This window comes from Sphaeramia orbicularis, chromosome 16 (assembly GCF_902148855.1).
Source record: "Sphaeramia orbicularis chromosome 16, fSphaOr1.1, whole genome shotgun sequence".
Taxonomy (NCBI): Eukaryota; Metazoa; Chordata; class Actinopteri; order Kurtiformes; family Apogonidae; genus Sphaeramia; species Sphaeramia orbicularis.
This window is the reverse complement of record NC_043972.1, coordinates 43,989,225-44,007,926: the sequence shown is the minus strand read 5'-3', so window position 1 is coordinate 44,007,926 and position 18,702 is coordinate 43,989,225. Positions and strand designations below refer to the sequence as shown.

At 37.1% G+C, this 18,702-nt stretch overlaps 1 protein-coding gene across 1 annotated transcript in view; it reads left to right on the top strand.

The window, feature by feature from the left end:
• LOC115436410 (Na(+)/H(+) exchanger beta-like) overlaps positions 1-17,094 on the top strand; it is a 74,213-nt gene extending 57,119 nt beyond the window's left edge. The window contains 3 exon segments of the mRNA XM_030159277.1: positions 187-404; positions 5,045-5,247; positions 16,997-17,094. Coding sequence (XP_030015137.1) covers positions 187-404; positions 5,045-5,247; positions 16,997-17,065 — 490 coding nt within the window. The 3' untranslated portion in view covers positions 17,066-17,094.
• The last annotated feature ends 1,608 nt before the right edge of the window (positions 17,095-18,702 follow it).

The following is an 18,702-nucleotide window of genomic DNA, read 5'->3' as shown; positions in this document are numbered from 1 at the left end:
ACACCAAATAAATGAGGTTTTTATATATTAACCTTAGTGCTCTCTCAAATTTGGATATTAAAAGATGATAGAAGAATTTTAATCAGCATCTAAGATTTGCATCCTGGCACAGCTGTTTGTAGCAAAAGGTTCTATACATATATATAACTGCTTTTCTTGTTTATATTGGATTCCTCTTCATTTCAGGTTGATTGCGTGTGGGGCAGTGATGCGACCCTATGTGGAGGCCAACATATCACACAAGTCCCACACCACCATCAAGTACTTTCTGAAGATGTGGAGCAGCGTCAGTGAGACCCTGATTTTCATCTTTTTGGGTGTAGCTACAGTCGACGGAGACCATTCCTGGAACTGGACCTTCGTCACCGTCACCGTCATTCTGTGCCTGGTGGCACGGGTCATAGGTCAGCCGAGTTCTGTTATAGTACTGGGTAGGCCTGTAACGGTACACAAAATTTTCAGTTCGGTACGTTTCGGTTTTCAAAGCCATGGTTCGTTTTTTTTTCAGTTCGGTACGGGAAGAAAGAAAACCCCTCAAATGTCTATTAATCCATTTATGAATTTTTTAACATTTTTCCCCCAATTTTTGGAGACAATAGAATATAGAAAAACAGGAATAATATAATTCTGCTGCTACAAATCAAATAGAAAATAAAATAAATTATTAATATTACTAAATGTATTTTAAACATTAGTATTGCACTTTTCCTTGAAAGGTAGTTTTGAACAAACAAGAAAAATCTAATCACAGTTCTGTCAGTTCACATTCTGCATAAAAATACCAAAAAAAATCCACATGAAGTGCAACATTAACAAGAGGGTAAACTGGTATTCTGTTGAAACAAACTGAAGAGGAACTTTGACAACACAATGAACCAAATTATTTATTTTAGGACAGAGAGCAAACTGTTTAGGACACTGTGTGTATTTGTGTGTGCCTGTGTGCACGGGGGATTTTTTTTTTTTTTTTTGTCGGAGCCGGGGGGGTAGGGGGGGTGCGCAGTTATATACCTGGGGTGCGGTCCATAACTAACGTAACGAACGCTGTCATGAAACGAAAGTGAAACTTTACATACTTTCAATGTTCTATTTATTCCTCTGTTATACAGTGTGCGTGATAGACAGACAGACAGACAGACAGACAGACGGAGCTAGTGTAAGTGTTTTAGAACTACCGTAGTTCCTAGGGGCCAAACAACGTCCGTCTTATTAACGTCTCTTTCCTCGTTGTTGTCTTTCACCTGAACCTGAACTGATCCGAACTGGACTGTACTGATGGTGGAGGGTCTTCAGTCTCTTCCTTCCAGGTTCACATCATATTTCTTGTTTTTTTTAACCTTATATCAACTGCTATTTCATATTTCGGGTCAATGTGTGCGTCCTTCCATATGTCTGTGTGAAACTTGCGCGGATTTAAAGTTCCGCATTGAACGACGTCTTTCATTTCTTTTTCTTTTTCTCATCATACTGTGCCGTTTCAGTACAGCTGTGTACCAAAACGGTTCGGTTCAGTACGTGTACCGTTACAGGCCTAGTACTGGGTAGAGATGCACCAGGATGACTGACTGGTCCTCAGGCTAATTCTGCACTGGTCAGATTTACATGTAAATAGGATAGAGTAGAATAGGATAGGATAGGATACAATAGCCTTTATTGTCATTGTGTGTTCAATGAAATTAGGAGCGCTACTCCAGTCAGTGCAGCAATATGAACAAAAAGCCAATATGTCAGAAAATAAAATTACAAGATTTTACAAGAAAACTTAGAGGTAAAATGAGAAAATAGAATCTAAAATTTAACAAAAGTAGAATAAGACTAGAACCAAAGTAGAGTAAAATAAAAATGGACATAAAATATGAGAAAAAAATATATACGTACATATATATAATTCATATTTTATGGCTATTTTTACATTGCCTACTAAGCTCTGCATTGGTTCACGTCATGTACACATTAACACAGAGTAAGATCGCAGTCCCTCTCATTCTGAGATGCCATCATGTGAAAGTGAAATGAACATGACACATCTCTGCAGTCGTGGTGCCAAGCTGCTTAGTCCATGACAAATGGCACATCTACTGCCAAATAATTTATACAACAACAACAACAACATGCAGACAGGCAAAAACACATACCTCAGCTAAATCCACTAATCCATTACATTTGTCAGGGCCAGTACCTTTAGTTTGAACTGATTATTTATAGCTGGCGTTCCAATTTCATGTACAACTCGGTAATATTTCAACTGTTGTTATTTGATCAATTTTCTCACTGAACTACAAGGGTCATAAATTATAACTACTGCGCTATTAAACATCATCGCTGTCGGGCTTTTTTCTTTTTTGGCATAAAACGATTCTATTAGTCAGTCTTCACATTGGCCTGAGGGTTTTAGAAATATTTAACCAAAACAAAGTATTGAAAACAGCTTGTGACTACATCTCTTAATTCCATTCATATATGTTGATTATACATTGGTTTTCCAGTTTCCTGAAAAATAGCCGTTTTAGACATAGGAGGTTTCTGCCCGACAGCGATATGTTATTTTTATTTTAGCTGTGTTGTTTTCACAGCTCTGTGTTGTAATGCTCTTACTGATGATGTGCAACTAATTAGTGCAATTTTGCAGGGGATGTAATAATTGTTAATAATGTTCATCTATGCCGTCATTTTCAATAACAGAGGAAGATCACTGCATTAGTTCTGTTTTTTGAGGTTATCTGTGGTACTGACGCAGGCAAAGTCACTGGGTTTGGATGTGAACCAAAAGGAGTAAACTAAAGTTACTTGTGTGTATTAACTTTCCAAGGAGATGAATATGTTATTGTACCTTTTAAAGCGAATATATATGTGTATGTGGAAGATCTAAATGTGAAAACTGGAATGAATGACAGGAGTGAATTTTGCTGTCATGTGTCATCAAACGCCACTGAGATTTCCATCTTGACTGAGGCTGTCACACGTCCTTATGCTGATGATTTGTCACACCAAATTTATTAGTGTTGTTAGAGAGAGAAGTGAAAGAATGATGAGGTGTGTCGAGTCATGCAGTTCTACATTCTCAGCTTCGTTTCCTATTGTCAGGATCAGGAGTTGTCAACAAATTACACAAGCGTGTTTTCTGACTTGCTGCGATCGGTAAACCAGCACATCTTCATAGTATCATATAATACAAGATCACGTGGTGTAGTGAGCATGTGTTTTGGTTGTTCAAATCATAAGTCGCTTTTCCATTGGATATCTCTGCAAAATTTTACCAATATTTACTCAGTGTCGAAAAAACAGAAGTGCGTAATGTCGGTTTTTCCATTAAATCACAAATACGATGATTTGTTTATTTATTATCGCGAGATGACACGAGAAATCATTCCAAAAACATGGCGACGAACGTAAATATGGTGTCGATTTACAGATATATTCATTATTATTATATATTACCCCTCTATCTCGTACTGAATTTAAAAATGATTGGGTTTCCTGGTGTGTCCACACATACCGCGACATGCTTCTTCTCCTCCTTCGCTTGTTGTAACATCCGTCAACATCTGTTTTTTTAATTCACCTGACTCTAGTTGGGGAAAAAAGGTCTTTCCATTGCAGTTTTGCATGATATACCATTTGCGCTACGCCCGAAAAACAACCTCTTGCCAGCGCAAAAACTTTTAATCGAAAAATGAGACTTTAGGCGAAATTGTCGTTTTTCCATTAGGTAAATTTTCATGCGCAAGTTATATTTGCGCAATTTGAGGGTCAATGGAAAAGCGACTACATACGCTTTTAATTGTTTAACTGAATACAGGGTTCCCGCGGGGTCTTAAAGGTCCTAAAAGTCTTGAATTTACAAGTCTGCATTTAAATTCCTTAAAGAAGTCTTTAAAAGGTATTACATTTGATATGGTAGGTCTTAAGTTATATTTCCATAAACTTGTTGGCTGTATTGTGTTTAAATGTGTCTGTTAAATGTCGAAGCTACAAAGAAGTAACATTAGTCGACTCATTTCCACCTGTTCCAACCCGACAATTTATATTGAAATTCGGAACCAATTATTGCTAACTCTGCAGCTTGTGGTGAGAAATGATCACAAAACATTCAGCCCAACATACGTGCAGCCGTTAGTCGCCCAATAAAGCTAACTTTGGGAACTCTTTGGGAACACCGGTGGATTGGAAGGGATGGTCCAATTTCCTGGACACCTCCTCCACCAGATATCACTACCCTGGATTTCTTTCTGTGGGGTTATGTTAAAGATATCGTGTTTAGAACAAAGATACGGGACATCAGTGACCTGAAGTAAAAGATCACTGATGTCATTAGTCACTTTTCCATTGACCCTCAAATTGCGCAAATATAACTTGCGCATAAAAATTTACCTAATGGAAAACTGGCAATTTTGCCAAGTCTCATTTTTCAATTAAAAGTTTTTGCACTGGCAAGAAGTGGTTTTTCAGGCATAGCGCAAATGATATATCATGCAAAACTGCAATGGAAAGACCTTTTTTTTGCAACTAGAGTCACGTGAATTGAAAAAAATGGATGTTGACGGACGTTACAACAAGCGAAGAAGAAGAAGAAACATGTCGCGGTATGTGTGGACACACCAGGAAACCCGATCATTTTTTAATTTAGTGCGAGATAGAGGGGTAATTTATAATAATAATAAATATATCTGTAAATCAACACCATATTTACGTTCATCGCCATGTTTATGGAATGACTTGGTGTCATCTTGCGATAATGAAACAAATCATCGCATTTGTGGTTTAATGGAAAAAGTGACATTATGCACTTCTGTTTTTTTGACATTTAATAAATATCGGTAAAGTTTTGTGCAGATGTCCAATGGAAAAGCGACTATTGACACCATTGATGAGTCTACAATACAGCCAACATGGAAACAAATCCAGTACCGTTTGGATGTGGTTCATTTAACTAATAGGGCAAATGAGGCAAAAAAAAAAAAAACCTTCAATATCTACCTTTCATTTTGTAATTATTTCCACCGTCCAACTGAACCTCAGTTTCTCATTGCGTTGTCTTTTCCAGGCGTGGTCGGTCTGACCTATGTGATCAACAAATTCCGGATTGTCAAACTCACCACCAAGGACCAGTTCATCATAGCCTACGGTGGTTTGCGAGGGGCCATCGCCTTCTCCCTGGGCTTCCTGCTGGACAGGGATGTTTTCCCAAAGAGAGACCTGTTTCTTACTGCCATCATCACTGTTATCTTCTTCACCGTCTTCGTTCAGGTAATGCTCCATATGTTAGCTCACATAGACTGTAGAGGAGAGGCCATTTTTGGTGTGATTGTGAAACCTGATTTAATGTGTTGTTGCTTGTACTTGTGTGCTTAAGTGCATGGGTGAGGGTTTTCGGTTAGAGTCCATGTTATGCCGGGATTAGAAGGTCTTTCATTTTTTATCTCACCGGCCGATAGACCATGCCCATCGCCTTTGTCGTCGTTGTCTACATGGTTAGCAATTTCTACAAACATCTTCTCTGATCAGATTCATTTGGAGTTTTTATGTAGCTTCCTTTGGAGAATGTCGACAAAGTTTGTCCACACTTTTGAGAAATGTTGATTTTGCCGAATTTTTGAAATATTAAAAACTTGCCTTTATTTATGGACCATATTTGATGGGTTATAAAAAAAATAGAAGTGGTTAGAGATATCAATATAGTGAGTATTGAGCACTGATAGGAAGTCAAAAATGGACTTTCATTTGGGTCCATGACCTCTGACCTTGAGTAACTTTCAATGGTCAAACTCAAGGTCATCAGTGTTGTCGTCATCTTTGTTGTCGTCTCTGTCGTTGTCGTCTTCGTTATCAGTTACTTAAAACATGTTCTCTGAAACAACTGGTCAGCTTCATTTCAAATTTTATATGTAGTTTCCTTGGGACAATGTCTACAAATTCTATTCACCGTTTTATGAAATTACTTATTTGGAATTTTTGAAGTATTAAAAATGTGCCTTTACTTATAATGGACCATATTTTTGATGGCTTATAAAAATGGAAATGGTTGTAGATATCAATATAGTTACTATTGAGCACTGATAGGAAGTCATATATGGACTTTCATTTGGTTCCATGACCTTTGACCTTGAGTGACCTTGAAGGGTCAAACTCAAGGTCGGCAACGTCTACATTTCAACAATCTTTTCTGAAACTACTGGTCAAATTAATTTCAAATTTTATAAGTACCTTTCTTGGGACAATGTCTACAAACTTTGTTCACAGTTTTTAGAAATTTTGATGTTTTTGCATTTGTTATATTTTTTTTTAATATTACAAATTTACCTTTACTTATAATGGTCCATATTTTGATGGTTTATAACATGTAAGTGGTTACAGATATCAATATAGTTACTATTGATACTGACAGAAGTCATATATGGACTTTCATTTCATTAGTGGAGTTCTCCTCCAGTGAAAACACCACCCACTTCTATTGGGAGATTGATCTCCTGCATCCAGACCACAGGACTGTAACATAGCACCAGAACCTGACAACTTAACACATTCAACTTGTTATTGATTGTTGATAGAATATGCCGGTGAGATACAGGGCCATTGGTCCTATTTTAAATATTGTTCTTTCAGCATTTCTATGCTTGTGTGTTTGAAAGATGCAGTGATGTAATAACATGTGACAAATGGTCCAAACATGTCGAACAAGGGATTCATTGCTCATGGCATTATCAGTCATGTGGCATCAGATCACTCCAACAGACTCTACTTCTAAACTCAGTTACCAGCGCCTAGGTTTAACCTTCTGAGACCCAGGAGAAGGCAAATTTCAGATTTTTTTTTTTCATTGAATTTTTCATTCAATTTTTGTTTTGTTTTTTTAGCTTACCGGCCGACAGGCTGTAAGCTATTGTTGTCATGCGGCGTCCATCGTCGTCGTCTGTTGTCTGTTGTCCATTACAGAAATTTCCATCATCTTCTTCTCCGAAACTACAATTCCGATTGACTTCAAACTTGGTATACTGCTTCTTTATGATGATGTAAACAAAAGTTAGCGAAATTATTTGGATCCGGATCTGATTCTGGATTTGGTGCCACTTTTAAAAATTTTCCCATTATAAGAGATAGGAAGTGGATGGATGCAATAACTCAGTAAATATAATGATATCCAGTGTAAATTTCTACAGTCCAGCCCTGATGGGGAGATGACCAAAACATAATGTCCACATGCTGATCAGGCTCTTCTTCTGGATCCGGGAACTTATGGAAAATTTAACATGGGCTCTTACGGGGAAAACATTTCAATTGTCTTCTTCTCCGAAACTACAGTTCTGATTGACTTCAAACTTGGTATACAGCTTCTGTATGATGATGTCAACAAAAGTTAGTGAAAACATTTGGATTCGGATCTGATTCTGGATTTGGTGCCACTTTGAAAATTTTCCCGTTATAAGAAATAGGAAGTTGCTTGATCCAATAAATCAGTAAATATCAATGATATCAAGTTGGAATTTGAATTTTTTTACAGATCTGATTGGAATATGACCAAAATATGGGGTATTTCTGTAATGTAATAAATACACATAACTGGGTGATAATAAATGGCATCTGGATACATTTCCCAAAGCTTTAATTTGGCCGGTAAGCTACAGGGCCATTGCTCTTATTTTTTTAAGATAAAGCTGTGGAACTTTTGTCCTCAAACATGGACAAAAAAAAACAAACATAGCTGGGTCTTAGGCGGTTCAGTAAGATATGTTAAAGTATCATCAAGTAGTCATCATGCAGTTAAATGGTCCCTGCCAGTGTTTTGTTCTTAATGGTGTTTCTGGATTCCTTTTAATGCTGCATTTGCCTGTATTTTGTATTTTGCTTCAGCACATGTTTGAGGTTGAATTCATTTGAAGTACTTTCTAGTGTTGTTATGACTCATTTCCAGTGCAACGTTGTGATCAGTCTCAATTTAGACTGATGCATAAATCCGGACATCACTGCAAGAGCTCATATCTGTAGGTGGTTTAGGACTACATATGGAAGTGGCTTAGATCAGAACCGAAGATATCAGATAGGATATGACTTATTCTGAAAGATCAGATTTGAGCTACTGCAGCATGAACATAGCACTTAAGAATCAGAATTATTTAACCCGTAAAGACCCTGCACTACTTTAATGGCAGTTCCCAAATTAATTTTTCCCTGTATTTACCTTTAAGTGATTTTGCCACCATTTATTATAATATTATCCTCTGTATTTGGCATTTTTCAGTAAAAATCATGTAAATGTTCATAAAAGGTCAGAGTAAATTCAAAGGTTATTAGATCAGAAATGGAGAAAACTGAAGAAAAAGCCACTTTTTTCAGCACATCTATAATTAACTGAACAGAAACCCATCATCTCCATCTGCTGTCATTGATCAAACTCCATGGGTTTTACTGGTGAACTCAATGACAGAAGATGACAGTGTTTCCACGGTAACTATGAAGCCTCTAAATGTCCATATGGGTCATATCTAATGACCACAAAAAGATGACAAACTGCATTTTACACCAATTATTTACATGTATTGATAGGATTAGTGGATCGACAGATATTAAACATTTTAGATCAGTAGATGCTTTTTGTCGCCAGTTGATGTTTGGGTCTTTATGGGTTAAACTTAACCCCTATGTCTAATCTGCATATAGTCAAGCCCCAAATTCTCTATATCAGAGGAAGCTGAGAAGGTGAGAGAGAGAAAGGAGCAGCACCTAAAGCAAAACAGAACAAGAAATTCATGAAAAATGAAACAATAGTAACTGAGGCTGGAAGCCAAAAATGGCACACTATTCCAAAGCGTTTCCTCAGGAGTCACGATGGTAGGGCTGGACAATAAAATGATAATGATATATATCGCAAAAAAACTTCTCCTCGACAGAAATATGAGGCGTGTGCAATACAATTCCAATAGAATTCATTTGTCCATGTTTTTACAGACATAAGAACAGCCAATCATAATTAAGTGGCGCCGCACCGAACCAGTCACACTAGAGCCACATCAAGTTTGGTTGACACACACAGCACAGGTGTAAGAGCAGCTGCAGCACACACACTAATGTTTGGGCTACAGCGGGAGATAATGAGCGTTCCCTCAGGAGAAAATGTGACCAAGAACTTGTGCGACCAGGTTACTGAAAAGTAGGGGTGTCAACCATTTCAGTTCAGGACAACCGAACAAATGCATGCATCCTATGTGAAGAACGCAAACACTCACCTTTCCTTAAGTTTGACTTTCGGTTTTACGGCAGTTACCGCTGTTAAGGAACACACCCCCACATATATACCCCCAGTATTGTTTGTGAAGATGGTCGGTTTTGTTTGTGTTCTTTTAAAACTTGAAAGCTTTTACCTGCTGGTCAGACTGTTAGTTTAGTTTTCTTGAACACGCCGTAACAGTAAATCTCAAACACTACAATTAAATTTCAGTTAATGAATTTACCGCGTCAGACATCTTTATATTTATACACTGGGTACTTTTTTCCGCTTTGCTCTTACTTAAACTGCGTGCCCATGCGGAACACATGACCGCCGGTGTTTCATCACCTTACTCCAATACTTCCGTAAAAATGGCTGTCCAGTTAAATCCAGGCTGCCCCGGACGGGGGTCGCATAATTTAAACTAGAAGCACTCGGAGAGCGCAGACCTCCACCAAGGCTGATCAGTGCCCCCCCCCCCCCCCCCCCCCCCCACCCCCAACAGTGGGCCCCCCCACCCCCAATCACCACCAAAATTTAATCATTTCTTCCTTATCCCATTTCCAACAAACCCTGAAAATTTCATCCAAATCTGTCTGTAACTTGTTGAGTTATGTTGCACACTAACGGACAGACAAACGTGGCCCCCCCCGTGAGCCCCCCCACCCCCGATCACCACCAAAATTTAATCATTTCTTCCTTATCCCATTTCCAACAAACCCTGAAAATTTCATCCAATCTGTCCATAACTTTTTGAGTTATGTTGCACACTAACAGACAGACAAATGTGGCCCCCCCCGTGGGCCCCCCCACCCCCGATCACCACCACAAATTTAATCATTTCTTCCTTATCCCATTTCCAACAAACTCTGAAATTTCATCCAAATCTGTCCATAACTTTTTGAGTTATGTTGCACACTAACGGACAGACAAACAAACAAACAACAGACAAACAAACAAACCCTGGCAAAAACATAACCTCCTTGGCGGAGGTAATTAACTCACCAGTTATATTTCGGATGGAAGGACCAAACCCAGGAGAAATGGAAGAACTCACCAAAAAGAAGACTGAGGTTTTAAAAAGTTAAAGCAATAGTTTGGTTTATTGCTTCAGGCAAAAATAGGAAAAGGTTACAAAAAGGAAGAAGTCAGTTATCAATTAGTCTAGCATCAAAAACACTATTCGTCTCCCCTTTGTCTCATCCATCATCACATTTTATAGTCTTCAGTCACTTGGAAGACTTCCATATTTGGTACCTAATCTCAATGACTGGTTGAACACTTGTTGCTGGGTAAAACATGTCACAGCTTACATCAATAACTCCACGTCAGCTAATTCTAACAAAACCACATTAGAAAGTTCCCCTGAGTTAATCATACCTCGGTTGGACATTTGCACCAACATTTAGCTTACACTGTATAGTTAACCACAAAGAGTTCCGTAAGTACGTCTAGTTCTAACACTTGAGCAATTCTTGACCACAGAAGTCCCTAAGTTCATAATCAAGATGAACTCAGCTCATTTTTACCCAAAGCTGCAAGATAAGATCTTTTTCTGACCTTTCTCTGAGTTCAGCACACACGAACCTGACCTGACACTGACTGTTCAGAACAAAGGAGGACACATCTGCAAAATAAAAGATTCTTCAAGCAAACAACTGCAACATTACTTTTTTGACTTCTCCATTTTGGTTCACGATGTATGATGTATGATATTGCACCTGACATTGTAGAGCAAAATTTAAAGTCACATTCAACTACCATTTAATACGATCCGTATCACATTTTAAATATATTGTACCTGTTTTATTTATCTGAAACAGTTGTATCATGTTCTTCAGCACGTCTGTCATGTTCAACCTCTGACAGAAAATAAATCAGATTTAAATCAGAAATAACCCTCTGATGTCTTCACAACTAACTTATCAGTAATGGAAAATTTAAGATGGACAAAAATAATGAATTTATTTATATTGTGATACATATCAATATCATCTGATATGAAAAAAAATACTGTGATATGATTTTTTCCTATATTGTCCAGCCCTAGACAATGGTCAAATGTCAAACAAACTAAAAAAAAAAAAAAAAAAAAAAAATCAAGTCAGTGTTTACATGTGTTTCCACTGTGATGCTCTATAACTCTGATTAAAAAAGAACATTCTTTGACAGTAAATCTAATGATACCTGAAACTGATAAAAAATAAGGAAACAGGTGGAGGATGAAAGCTTCCTGATTGTGTCAGCACAAGATAACATATTTATTGGCATAAGCTCAGGCCTGCACATATCTATCCAACAGGGCGGAAAATGGTGAAGAATACTTTTTAAAAATCTGGAAGTCCAGTATTCAAGCTGCTGTACCGTCCTGTCAGCAGGAAATAAGGAAGTGATGAGTGCTCACGTTTTCAGAGATAAGCATCCTTTATTTGTGAGTATAAGTGGTCTGAGGCACTTCCCTGTTTTTTTTTTTTTGTTTGTTTGTTTTGTTTTTGTATAGCACAAATACATTCTGATTCTTAGATTTGTCCATAAAACACATGGGTGCACACTTCAATACTGCAGGGCTTTAGTCAAAGGGCTAAAATTCCATAATTAAAAATCCTTAATATTGTAATTCATGGACATAACTCTTCTGCAAATACACCATGACTGTTTTCAGACTGTAGAACCCTATGATGACTGATTTTGTCTAATCACAGGTGTTTTCGGGCATTAAACTTGAAGGAAATATTGATATTATAAACTAGATGGACAAAATATTGGGACACATCATGTCTACAACTGTAAAATTTCCTGTTCATTCTGATTTAAGATATAAACATCAATATTCCTTAAAGTTTAATGGAGATTTTTATTCCTAAGTGAGATGGCTTAGTTGTGGGTAGAAAATTATAATTTACAGACAGAGCATGAAAAATATTTTAGAAATTTAGAGTTAGAACATTTAAGATAACAGTCATGGATAAAAAAACAAAACAGTTTGGAGGAAGCAAAGATAATAATTTAAACCAGACTAACCAATGCAATGATAATTACCACAATATAAAACTATATTATGACATTTATCACTATTGTTTTGTATCCCAGACCGCTGTTAGACATCCTAATATTTTTGTCCATATAGTGAATTTGATTGACAGCTGTAAGGACCAATCACTGATCAGATTGTGTCAGATGTGATTGATGGAAAGTACCTTCACGTTTCAGTAACAGCTCATGTGTATTCATATTTTAGTCTTTTGCTTTGGACTGAGGGGAGAGAGCTGCTCAATGAAGCTCTGTATTGTCAGATTATTGCAGTTTTTTTCCTGTTTTCAGCTCCTGCAGCCTTAACAGAGTTGTGTGATGATGCCCATTGTATCACGTTACACCTTTAATGTGTATAAATCATGTGATCCCTGGTTGTACTAGGTATTCTACTTTAAAGACATGTTTATGCACTTATAGAGGCAGGTTGCTTCACTGCTTACAGCGATAGTCCTATTTCATACCATATCAGTTTGTCAGTTTGGAGTCTAAAACAAGCTCAGCTGGTTCACGTCACTGTTACATTTACCCAGAAAACCCAAACTCACACAATGAAATGAGTGTTATCAACAATTAATTGTCCTTACAATACTTATTCCATAAACAGAGATTTGACTCATCATCATCAGTAAAAGCAAGCAACACTGCAGTTATGAAGGCGACAAACAAGCACAACATTCACAGTGTGAAAAAACAAAAGAAAAAATAGAAAATACAGTCCATGTGCTGTCCATTTTTGATACCTGTATTTCATAGTCGTTCAGTTCAAGTGCAGTACCAGGTGAAGCCTTTAGGGCGAGAGTGGGACTTGAATGAGTCCTAGGATGACAGCAGCTAAAATAAAAACCTTGAAGTCTGTACTTTGAGTCTAGATTAGAATCATGTTTAATTCATGCTGTTGGAGTCTGTACAGACCTTCTAATGCTGAGACTTTAAAACTAGAATGTGCCAGATCCTTTTCACTTAAAATGCTCAGTTTGTTTGTTGGAGTCATTGTTTCATATGTGTAGCAGAGTCAGATTTTGTCATATACAGCCCATAATATGGTGAAATAGTGCATATGCATCGATCACTTTATAACCATGTCTACATTTTTTAACCTATTAGCAGATGATATTTGATTTTCACCCCACGGCCCAGGGGTATTGTAATCGTCCATTCGTCTATTCAACGACATAATTGCATTATCTGAAGAATGCATTGAGATATCTGCATCCAATTTATACTGTGGATGCATCATGGCATGGAGCAGAAGAATATAAAAAATAGGTGACTTTGACATATTTGTTCAAGGTCAAATGGCCTTGTGCAGTTATAATATCTGAGTAATTTTTTTTTCTTTTTACTTTATTTCTATTATCAACAAAAGACAGGCAATTAACAATCCAAGTACTTTCAAATCTAAATATGTATGTAATAACTTTTACACAAAGACAATCTAATCTAAATTATAGAGCAGTAACTTTCAACAGAATCTTACACTATATTTGGCCGAGGGGGATTAGAAGTGCACATTGTTATTTTATCATTGTGTGACTAGTGTAATAACCCTGAGTTCTAGATACATCAATTCCCGATGAGCTAATACGTCTAGCGTCCTTGAATCTTTTAAATTCTCTCCACAGCGTAGAGGCGGAATATCCAAATCCTTTCCTATCTGTCTTTGAGGAGCATTTATTTTAGAGATTCAATCATTACCTCGCCAGAAGGTATTGTGATCACTTTGCTTTGTGTGCATGTGTGTTTGTTAGGCAAGATAACTCAAAAAAATTATGGACGGATTTTCATGAATTTTCAGGAAATATTGATACTGGCACCAAGGAAGAAATAGTAAAATTTTGGTGGTGATCGGGGTGGGGGGCAGATCTATCTTGGCGGAGGTCTGCGCTCTCCGAGTGCTTTCTTGTTTCTCATGTATTTGTTGATCATTGGCCCATCTTTGCTCCCAAAGGATTCAACATTTATCGGATACTGTTTTTTTGGCCAATCTTGATATCATTACACATGTTCACATCGCTTGTTTTGACTGACTTCATTATTTTAGCTCATTATTAGCCTTAAATTCCTCCTCTTCCACCTTTTTCTTGAATTTACCAGACAGAACTTGACATATCTTCATACAGCCTGTAATAAATCCAAGTCAAGTGTGTTTTAATATCAGTACTTTATTTCCATTTCCTATGCCAGTTCTTTATTATATTGTGTTGAACTGAGTGATTTGATGCTATGGAAACAGGTGATTGACAGCTGTAATGACTGATGGCACTGCAGGAATCCATCAAATGCTCAGCCAGAAACCAATTACATACCAGTGATGTGGCAGCTCCTGTGGTTGTAGCTTCATTTCTAAGCGGTTGTGATGACGTCCATTTAACATGTGACATGTGAAAATGATGACCCGCAGTGGGAACTAACACTTGTTCAACACAAAAGCAACAGCGCTTCTACCAATTGTGCTGCTGAGGAAAGAAACACGTAACTAGAAAAGCACTCGGAGGGAGCGCAGCCTCCGCCAAGCGCAAAAATTCCCCACATAATCGGTGATACAAATCCTAATTTATTTTTTAAAAAGATCCGCCATCAGTGTTTGCGATTTGATAGAACCCTTATTATAAATTGTGATCAAATCCGCAATCTGGATCAGATCCGGATCAGGTCTTTGCCATTTGATAGAACACCCCGGTTGTAAATCCCTGAGTCAAATTGCATGAGATTTGCACAATTCCCCCATATTGTGATTTCCACCATAAAATATTAGTCCATATTTATTTTAACCTATATTTAAGATTCCTTGACCATGAAAACATACCATTAGCAACTGTATTCTAAGTATATCTCTTAGTTCAGTAGTATGTCACGAAAATCAATTTTCGTAATGGGCGGTTTTCTTCTGGATCTAGCTCCTTAAGTATTAAAGCTACATGAAATCCGGTGGCATACTCCCGATGCGGAACTGACTGAGCTACACGATGGCGCTTTTCAGAACTTTCTACCTTTAATATTAAAGGCACAGTAGGCCAAAAGTAAGGGCACCCCCATTTTTTATATAAATTGAGATAAAATACGCCTTCTGGATCAGATCCGGATCAGCCTTTGAAATGTGCTAGAGGACCCCATTGTCAATTCCTGAGTTTAAATTCATGAGTTTTGGTCAATATTAAGCGAGATATGGGAAAAGAAAATTTTGGCCCCATTACCACATGTTAACGAAATTCAAAGTGATCCAGAATCCAGGATTTTTCCGGATCACCCCCAAAAGTAATCATTTCTTCCTTATCCTATTTCCAACAAACCCTGAAAATTTCATCAAATCTGTCCATAACTTTTTGAGTTATTGGTTGCACACTAACGGACAGACAAACAGACAACCACAAAACCCACCCTGCAAAAACATAACCTCCTTGGCGGAGGTGGTAATTAAAAACATGTGCCAATACCTTTTGTCCATTTGTATTAGTTATGCGTATGAGGCTAAGGATTTCAAATAAAAAAAAAAATATTAAAGGTGGCCTGGACAAAATGATGGTACCCCTAGAAAAGATTGAAATATTTGCCTAACCCTAGCTGTAACCTTAACCGGTTCTGTTCTGGGGCTGCTTTGCTGCATCTGGCACAGGGTGTCTTCAGTCTATGTGGGGCACAATGAAGTCTCAAGACTATCAAGGCGTTCTGGAGCCAATGTTCTTCCTAGTGTCAGAAAGCTTGGTCTCAGTCGCAGGTCATGGGTCCTCTGACAGGATAATAACCCAAAACACACAGCAAAACATTAGACTATTCTGAAGTGGCCTTTATGAGCCCTGATCTGAATCTGTGGGAGGAGCTGAAACATGTAGTCTGGAGAAGACACCCTTCAAACCTGACAGACCTGGAGCAGTTTGGGTTTAAGTACCTGTTGATAGGTGCAGATGTCTCACTGAGAGTTCCAGAAATTGCTTGATTGCCTCAAAAGGTTGTGCAACAAAATATGAAGTTAAGTGCACCATCATTGTAATCCAGGCCAGTTTCATTCGTTTTTTTTTGTTTTTTTTTTCCTGAACCATAATTCAAAAACAACGCAAGCAACTTTCAGTCAATTTCTGTTATTATTACTGGTGTTAGTTTCAAGTTATTCAAGTGGCCATTGTGGGTTTTTCTTTCTTTAACTGAAGGGAACATTTTTGTCCATGTGTGTAATTCTGGCAGTAGCAGACTAAATATTTCTAGTTTTATGTAACTGCTTTCACTTTGTTGACAGAAATAGCTTTATAGCCGACATTTGTTTCCACTTAACTCCAGATCTGTTGTGTTTCTTGTATGTGTATTGCTCATACAGTCACGGAAAAAAATTATAAGGTCATCAAAAGTCAACAAAAACAACGGTTATGTAATCAAGTACTAACTCCTGTGTGTATCATGTGACTAAAACAGACAGAAAAGAAAACATGGAATCCCTAAAAGCACTGTTTTTGTCAGTACAATGCCATAGATATTGATATAAGAACTGAAGTGATTTGGTTATTATCAAGAAAACCATGGAAAATGGATAGATATCAGCTCTGACATTAAATTCTTATGAGCTATTTTTGTTGTTATCATTATATTTGTCCAACAAATGTACCTTTAGTTGTACCAGGCTTTAAATGAACCAGAAATTGAAGAAAACAAGGGGTGGTCTAATCATTTTTTTTTGGAACTGTATAGTCTCCGTGATACCATGGTCTTGTCAAAGTAAAAATGGTTTTCCCGTGGATAATGTTTTGCTCCTTTTTCATTGGTCTTTTGCAGGGCATGACCATCAACCCCTGGTGGAGTGTTGGCAGTGAAAAAGAAACAGGAGGCCAAACGCTCGATTAATGAGGAGATCCACACACAGGTACAGCCTTCCACCGCAGACCTCTTCTGTAGAAACTGTGTTGTTGACAGTGATATTTTTTCACAATTATTTTCTATTTTTAACCCATATAAACCTAGAGCTACTTTTGTGGCAGTTTCCAAATAAATTTTCCTCTCTATTAAACCTTTTTTCAGCTTTTTATCACCATTTATTATAATATTACCTTCTGTATTTAGCATTTTTCAGTATAAATCAGGTATTTTTCCTGTATTTAATTTACTGATCATGTAATGTTCATAAGAGCTCAAAGGTTATTATACCAAACCAGAAAAAAAAAGACAAAAAAGTCTTTTAAAACAAACTATATCATTAACTAAACCTAAAATCAAGCACCTGCAACCACTGTCATTTGTCAAACTCCATGGGTTTTACTGGCGCATCAATGTTGTAGAAGATGACAGTGTTTCTACAGTAACTACGAAGCCTCTGAACGTCCAAATGGGTCATATCTGATGACCATGAAAAGACGACAAACTGTATTTTACACCAATTAATGACATGTGTTGATAGGATTAGTGGATCAACAGCTATTTAACAATTCAGATCAGTTGATGCTTTTGGTCGGCTTTGGATGGTTTGGGTCTTCATGGGTTAAAACTAATAAATATGCAATTAACATATCCCCTCCTGGTCTAATATGGTGCATGATGTAGAATTATCTCATGTATTTGCAAAAGTTATAGTCACTGCAGCATCTAAAACTACAGCATTGCATCCCTCACTTCCTGTTATTATGACATAGAATATAAAACCAATCATGGACTTAAAATACTTGGAAGTAGAAACGACACAACAGTTTGCATGCTGAATTCATGTTGGTGGTGTCATTTTGCCTCTTCAGCTGTAGTTGTCACATCCGTTTCTTTCTTCTACGGAAATTGTTATTTTTTTAATCAAAATCTTGTGGTATTGTGCCTGCCACCTACTGGCTGTGTGTGTGGTAGTCATCATCTCATCCACTGCTATTAGAACTGGCACATTGGACCATCAACCAGGGCGTTTTACCACTAGTTAATCTGAGTGTGCATTGCAAAAATAGATCCTAAATATTTTAAATATAACCAAATTGTCTTGTATTAAATGTGAAAATCTGCCAGCAGGGTCAAGGCAAAACTAGAATCAAAGACAAACCACTGGAAGATTAAAGAAACATGGCAACATTTAGCTTGTTATGCTTGATACAAGCAAAGAAAATTAGTTTTTACTTAGTTAGAAAATTAGTTTTTACTGTTTACTTTTTTGTTATTTTGACCATAAAAAGGTCAGAAAATATGCAGTAAGTCCTTTTGCCTATTTTTTCAGAACACTTAGATCTATCAATTATCTAGCAGTAATTTACAATTTACTGCATGTTGTAATACTGTAATAAAGATTAAAATGAAGAAAAACACAAAAACGGAAGTAGATTTTTGAGTTTTAGTAGAGAAAAAATTGTATAGTATGTTAATATCACCCTAATCTGTATCACTATCCACTCGTATAATTAATACTGTGTATTGTAATGTTTATTAATTTGTAATAATTCATATAGTGTATTTATAGCACTCCAAAAATCTATCCTATATTTATGTATACACTGTCTACTGATTACACTGCT